Genomic DNA, 7,533 nt, shown 5'->3' with positions numbered 1-7,533 from the left:
GCTTCAAAAACTCTGCATTCTAAGCTTGTTAAGGGACAACAGTCCAAGCGAAGATTCTGGCCCCCAGTGAAGGACCGCACTCCCACAAATTATGTTTGGGAAGAAAGGCAATACCCAGCTCGCACAAAGACCTATAGAACGAAGCAACCAAAGTCACCTGATTGAGAGCAAGACCAGCAAACAGAATCCGCCTCTTAAGTTTGACAGAAGAAAACAGTCTTCAAACCAAAGCCACCTCATTGATTTCTACAGAACAAAACTGACCAGCTTGCTTCCATTGATCGAGAGTGGTTAACAAGAACATCAAGGTCTTTTGCATCTCTAAATAGTCTAGGAAAAATAAGAGAAAGGTAATTCTGATCACCTGAGTAAAAGAACATACAAGTAACAAGAGCGGCTTTTGCGACAATGAAAATGACATCATTCTAAATTCACCCGAGTAAAAGAACATACAAGTAACAAGAGCGGCTTTTGTGACATAACGAAAATGATATCATTCTAAATTCACCAATACAGATACGAGGAGAGAGCATTTCTCAAACAAGAGAATGTCAAGTTTAAGGCAGCAAGAACTGCAAAGCTCAAAACAAAGGGTAAACAAAAGAGTACATTTCCTTTTTTTATCCTAATCTCAACTTCTATGGTGATAACAAATATCCCCTTCTACCTTACCAAGCAGATGGACAACATTAGCTCTAAGCTTGACTGATGGCAACAAAATTGCACAACAGTATGGTACACAAATTTGCTAGGGTTATGAAACCTGCTGCCAAAAAGTTGCAGGGATGAAGTATTAAGATGGGGTTTTGGGCAATCTTTAAGGCTGAAACATGCAAAGGAAACCAGATCTATGTCAAATTGTGCAAGGTATTATGCTAGCCTTTGATATGGTGATGCCATGAATTAACGTGGATGCTAGGAATTGGATAGATAAACTTGGTGATACAGCAGAACCAAAGGTTTTTGTGATTAGTGATTCACTTTGGGACCATTTGTCTCATTCCGTGGAGATGAAGCAACACATGCAAGAGTCCATTCAGCATAAAGGTCTGCAGAGCACAGAACCTTCCTCGTCTTGACTAAAAAGCTTCTGAGTTGCACCTTGTTGAAGCTAGCCTGTCTTTAATTTTTGTCTTCTGCGTGTATGGTTGGTTTGCTGTGGCCTCCATGTTTTCCATCACTGGCACCTGATTAATCATGTTCAATAAAATTTCGGCAGTTACTAAACTGGAAACGCATCTTTATTAATCAATAACATGAATCAAGGACAGCCCATCAAATATTTGAGTCAGTCTGGCCCAAGATCCAGATAGACTTGGTCAACTCATACAACTTTTGCTCAATAAAATCAGTTAGCTGAGATCCCCTAATAGGAACCCAGTTGACCAAGAATTATCTGAGCCTCAGGTCTTCTCCCTCATCACAGGATTTGATCAGTAAGTAAACTGTATCCAAAGGGCTTGAGGAAATAGAGATAATTCAGCTCTTACACTACGTAGGCCATTAATGCGCACGATGATAATTGTAATATCATCGGTCCTACTTTCATGTTCTAACCATAATCTGTATGATTCTGTAGCAATTGCAGCACAGGCATCCCGAGGATCCTTAAATGCAGACACCTGCATTGAAAACCACAGAATGTCAAATTGATAATAACAATTTAATCTTCAATTGTGAAATACAATTTTGGCAACCTATAATGTTCCATCAGAAAAAAGTATGGGATTAGGAACAATGTTATATTAAATAGCACTAATATTGAAATTTCACTATGAAGCTAAGTTGAAATTGCAGTTTACGTTCACTAGGTCTTAACTACGTTTGAGCATGCCAAAAACATAAAGGCATCCTCCACCAAGACATTCACCGCCTAAGAAAGACATCAGATCACATGAAAAGCTAAAATTTCTACAAGATCTTTTTTTTAGTAGATATAACTGCTACCCAGAATGGCAGATCCAACCAGCTCTGCTCTACGGGTCCATTTCTGTGAAGTCCAAACCTTTGCATCTTGAACCTTAAGTGCAGTTCTTGCAATACAGGCAATTTATTTTCCTGCTATATAAGGATACTGAATGTAGCAACACTTTCTTCACAGAAACAAGTTTCTGGAGCAAACAACCTTGTGCCAAATTGGTTAGACTAAGCACTGTTTCGAAACACCAAGTTGCATGGTGTTGACACCTAAATATTATAAAAAAATTGTTTGACAGCAGGACAAAATGGAAATAATATACAGAAAAGAAATTCTGAAGCTGCTCAGAAGTTGGACAAGGGACATTAGACTAGAAGCAATACTGAGAAGGCAAAGTGTCAAGATATGTATTAACAGCGTTCAAGATGATATCATAGATTTATTGAGTTTCATTAGAAACATGGACATCTTTGAACAATAATGGTGATATTGCATAGGAACTGTTGTTAAGCATTAATGTTTCTTCCTTTCTGAACTACTGGCATCAGTGCACTTGAGACATGTCAGAGAATTTACAGCCAAATACACGGTATAAAAGACACACCAGTATAATAACATACATGAATTACAAGATTTTTTTTATGTCCTTTTTTATGCATCTGATGTTTGGCTATTACGTGCCAAACTTATGAAGCTATGTGATTTTCATGTTACATGTAACCGTTGCCGTGACTGCTGGTTTGGAAATTTCTGGCATTTACCAGGGAAGGGGATTCCTACAGCTTATAGAAAGCCATATTATGAAGAGATTCATATTCTTCACACAAGATGCTTGATGTGACACAGCCTATCTGGATAAAAAATCCAGAGGTCTCCACAAGGCCAGTATGTCATTGTATCCTAGTGACCAAACTGTATGCAACCCACTTGGTAAAACCAGCAATTATTGTGGTGGGCAATCGTACCTTTAACTTCTAAGCATATTGGCCTTATCAATAGGCCTCTAGACTTTGTTTTTATCTTGAGTTTTATACTTTTAATATTCACAACCACAAGTTCTTAGTCAACAGGAGCAGCAAGAAAGATTTATATTTTGGTACAAGGATTGAGGAATTAGAGTACTTCACCCTGTAATGTAAGAACAGATGTAATCAAAAGAGGAATGAAAAAGGCACCCTGTGAATCATGTTATATGGCTGCTAACAGGATAATTTAGAGTAAAGTATAAGCATAATCCATTAGCAGCCTACAATATAACATGGTTGTATTGTACTGGAACAGTTTGCGACATTAGATTGAACTTTATGACCACTAGCCTAGTTCTCAAATGAAATGCCCCATCAACAACCATTCTTTTGAAGCATTCTTCTCAGATCTCAATGTCATCCATGCATAGGTATCAACATGAACCTAAAAATATTCCCAAGGTCTGTTGACATGAACATGTAGGAGTATCTCACCAGCTCGCAAAATCAAAGATGGAGTTAACATCTGAGACAAAATTATCTGTCAATTCATTTTATCTTGAACATATCATTGTCCTACTTAAGAAAATGATAGACATGTATTATGGAAACATAAAGAAAATGCATCTCTAACTAACACAAAACAACTGGTTCAGATATGTTGGCATATTTTATTAAGAAGCAACATCACCTTGCAAAATTGTTTAAAGACGGAAAATAACCATGGGATGTTCACAACGAAAAATTCCTGAGTCAGCCTGCAGGTAACAGGTTCCTGTGTATTCAGACCAAGCCTGGGCTGGAGTAACCTACAGTTACCAGGAGCCAATTTCATAATGGGCACAATTGTATAAGAATTACACCAACATTTAAGAAAGGATTCTAACACAGGCTAGGTGCTATCCTGGATACTGTTTGTGACTTTCTGGATATGCAGTAGTCACCACAGCATCAGCTAGCTCTAAGCAAAGGATCTTTACTACCTACTGGCTCTATAGGTTAGAAGTTCATGCTAGATCACAGGATGTGGCCTGCTTCCACCTTCTTAGTGATTGCTTATTTATTCATAGGAGTTTTCCTTTTCAAGTTCTTGTTGGTTTCACAGGTTCACTGAAACTCCCATGACATGTTTGCAAATAAGGTAAGAGAAGTTAATTCTCAGGCTGCAACCTTCAGGGAGAGCATCTCATCAATATAATGGCAGAAATGGTTTCTATGTGTATCGTTTAGGGGTAAGTATGTATTTCTTGAAATAATCTAGAACAACCTTCTCTAGAGAAGCGTTTACAAGCTCTGACAGGTAGTAATTCGATCACCTCAGTAGTAATTGAAGAGTAACCTCTCCTGGATAGTTGAAGATAACTTAGAACATAGGTTTGATCATGGAGCAATATTTTTGAGTGACAACATCCTCAACTACAGTGAGATACACACTGTATATGCAGCATAATATTTAATTTTCCAGGATAGATGGATGGCATTCAAATGAACTGATCAGCACAGCTGTAGTAGGAAAACATATTGTATATTAACATCCACAAACATCTTAATTACCTTAGTCCCAATCAACATCCACAAACATCTTAATTACCTTAGTTCCAATCAATTAAGTAAACAGCTTAGCGTATATTTCCGTTCAGCATGTATCTTCTAACATGATCTGTTCTATTTTCCACCACAGAGGACAAAACCAGAACCCTTATCCATAGAATAGAAATGGTCTTGCACATGAAGCAGAATGACAAAGATATTGGACGCACAAAAGTTGGTTGACACTGAAGAAACACATACAGAAAAAACAATTTAAGCATAGAGAAGTCCAGCTTTATCCAACCCTACCACAGGCCTCATGATTAGCGCATTAAAAACAATTTAACCACATACCACACACACACATACAGAGGCTTCCTAAAACTCATCAAATCAAACTGATTAGCATCACCGAAAAAGGGCACAAAACGAATGATCATGCCACATAGATTTCTCAATTTTCAATCGAAACTATTATCAACCTTTTCACACTTCAGTTTAGAGTCGCATGATTAAGAAACCTTGGTTAAGAATTGCGTCTTAACAATCAGCTATCTAATTCAACCTAATGATAGCAATAAACACTGAATCTGAATCATGAGCAATGCAGGAACATATTAAATCTGCTTGTGCAATGAAAATGTAGAAAAGTGAACAGAAATTACCATATCAACAACAGCCTGACTTGAGAGGAATTCAAACACACCATCACTTGCAATGACAAAAAACAGATGATTTTGATTAAGATGAACCACTTTAACCTCCGGAACTGAAATCACACCAATCTTCTCTGCCATACTATCCCCAATACTCCTTGTAAATGCAGTCCCTGGATACATTGCATTAGGCATCCAAAGCCTCGGCGGATCACCATCATCACTCTCCTCATTGCCCCAACTCTGCACATCAGGATCCTTGATTCCCTCCAATTGATCAACACTCAGAACTCTAGCACCACAAAGCTTAACCCTTTCGTACTCGTCCTTCCGAAAAGGTGTCTGATCAATCGAGAGATCCTCAGCCACCACAGAGTCCCCACTCTTTACTCCAATGACAGCTCGAGAATCCCCAACATTGGTGACAAACAGAGTATCTCCCTTAACAAGAACAGTGATAGCGGTCGTCCCGCTCATCGAATCATCTATCTCACTCGCACGTAGCAGCGAGTTAGTCACTAAGAACGCAGAATTATAAGCTTTCACAGGGTCATCCAAGAAATCGGGATTACTCATCAAAGAATCAACCAAATGATCCCTAGCAAAATTGGCACACTGAGTACCGAACTGACCATGCCCATCGAAGACCCCGAAGAAATGGATGTTTGGGTCACCTCCAAGCTGGGTTTTAATACACAAACTGTCTTGGTTTTCCCTGACTGGGGAGTCAGGGTAGTAGCCTCTCTGAGTGAAAAGCGAATATTTGAGATGAAAATCGTGAGAGGGAATATGAATTACCTCAACCGAGCACTCTGTGAGCCTCTTCACATTCTTCGGATAGTTTACTCTCTCCCCATTTCCATCATGTACCAACACCCCTCTTTCTCCATCAGAGGACTCTGGGTAGTCTCTGCAACACTTGCCATGAACACAACCCATTCCAAAGACTCAATGAACATCAAGAAACGTGGCGTTTGGCGAGATACTTGTATAAGAAGTTGGGTTCTTTGATTCTGAGAGCGTGAAATCCGAAACTCTCTTATGATGTACAGAGTCGTCTTCTTTGTTTCAGAAAAGAGAAACAAAAAGAAAAGAGAAACAAAAGGGACCAATGGTTGCTTAGAAGAGAGGGCTGTGGTGACCAAATAATTGGGGGACTTGAACTTCTGCAAGAAGACAAGGAGAGGGTTTCTGGTGATATAGACTCAATAGTTTTTCTGAGAAGACCCTTAGAGAATGGGCACAAGAAACAGCTAGAATTTGCACTCTTGAGACATGTATGATATAGAAATCATTTGCTACATAAGAAGATGAGGAATTTTTCATGAAAAGAAAACCCAATTTTCAGCAAGAAAACACCCAACTAACAGAAAGAAAAGAAAAAATATGGAGTTCAATACTTCTGTAGTGGGAGCGAGACCACAAAGATGAAAAAAAAGTCTCACCAGAAGCAGAAGAAGAGGGTTTTTGAGTTACCAAAGATAGGAGATGAACACTACAAGCAACTCCAAGAAAGTCAAATGATATGATCAACAATGCTTTGCTTCATTCAATGTGTATGACCCCAAAGGAGCAAAGATTGAGGGTTTTGGGGCAAACAAGAATGGGCCTTTTTTCTAAATATGAACCCTCAAAAAGTGGGAAAAACTCCAGACGAGTTTTTGTATGTTTCTACAAAGACCAGTCAGGTTGTTCACATGACACACAAGACCAGTGAGTCATGAAGGTTTGGATTTACTTGACAGGAAGTCTCCTGAAACAAACCCCCATAAATGAGGTCCACTGATGAAAACTGAGATGGGTTTTTTATCAGTTGGAAGGTTGGTTCTGTTGCTGTCAGCTTTTTTTCTTTCTCCCCCTTTTTCTTATGAAAGCAAGATGATATGGCTTTTGAGGGAATATGGGGTTAGTGTGCCTCAAAAATACTACTACACAACAAAAAATTGAAGGGTCTGAGAGTTTTTCTTTTTTGTTTATGACGAAGTTTACTGCAGAAGCAGGTAATCTGATAGGAGAAAGGAATTTCTCTTAATTCTTTTTTCTTTTTCTTTTTTTCCTGTGGGGGAGGAGCGAGGTATTAATTGGCCAGTGATGGGGGAGGAAAGCTTTAGGATAAAGGTGGCAGCCCACACGCGCATAATGCAAGCCAAAGATGAGTCGCTTTTGAGTAGGAGAGACTTTATTCCTCAACAACCAACCAAAGAAGAAAAAGAAAAGGCATCAGAGAGCGTGGATCTCTCTCTACGGTTGCTTTCTGGGCTCGTGTTGCGGACAAGAGCCGTCCCCATTGAATGCTTCCTTGGTCCACGTTCAATCTGCAATCTCTCTCTCTCTCCTCTCTCTCTCTCTCTCTCTACCCACGAGCGGATTCTGGCCACCTCTGTATATTTGATCTGTACGAGTAATCTACATGTTGGCACCTCTAATACATGATGAATGTACGTTAAGCTGCTTCAGGTTTTAA

General features: G+C 39.1%; 1 protein-coding gene across 2 annotated transcripts; it reads right to left on the bottom strand.

The window, feature by feature from the left end:
• Positions 1-469: 469 nt before the first annotated feature.
• Positions 470-6,933, bottom strand: LOC149851342 (Protein phosphatase 2C family protein). Of its 2 annotated transcripts, none has more exons than XM_090014770.1 (3): positions 5,079-6,933; positions 1,496-1,622; positions 470-1,187 (listed from the first exon to the last, which is right to left on the bottom strand). In XM_090014770.1, exons 1-3 carry the CDS (start codon positions 6,006-6,008, stop codon positions 1,123-1,125), a joined length of 1,122 nt encoding a protein of 373 aa, XP_089870896.1. In that variant the 5' UTR covers positions 6,009-6,933; the 3' UTR covers positions 470-1,122. The 2 variants fall into 2 exon arrangements, with proteins under 2 accessions (XP_089870896.1, XP_089870888.1); XM_090014762.1 differs by having other exon boundaries at positions 1,491-1,622; positions 5,079-6,922.
• Between the last annotated feature and the right edge of the window lie 600 nt (positions 6,934-7,533).

The sequence above is a fragment of the Nuphar pumila genome, chromosome 1 (genome assembly GCF_984573655.1).
Source record: "Nuphar pumila chromosome 1, dmNupPumi1.hap1.1, whole genome shotgun sequence".
In the NCBI taxonomy this organism is placed as follows: domain Eukaryota; kingdom Viridiplantae; phylum Streptophyta; class Magnoliopsida; order Nymphaeales; family Nymphaeaceae; genus Nuphar; species Nuphar pumila.
This window is presented reverse-complemented; position numbering and strand designations above follow the sequence as displayed.

What these genes read in the sequence shown, in the direction of transcription:
- LOC149851342 (XM_090014762.1), bottom strand. Translation starts at nt 6,008, where the DNA reads ATGGGTTGTGTTCATGGCAAGTGTTGCAGAGACTACCCAGAGTCCTCT. An exon ending in GTCAGGCTGTTGTTGATATG is followed by an intron (nt 1,623 to 5,078) that starts GTAATTTCTGTT and finishes TTTTCAATGCAG; the next exon opens with GTGTCTGCATTTAAGGATCC. An exon ending in GCATTAATGGCCTACGTAGT is followed by an intron (nt 1,188 to 1,490) that starts GTAAGAGCTGAA and finishes ATGATTAATCAG; the next exon opens with GTGCCAGTGATGGAAAACAT.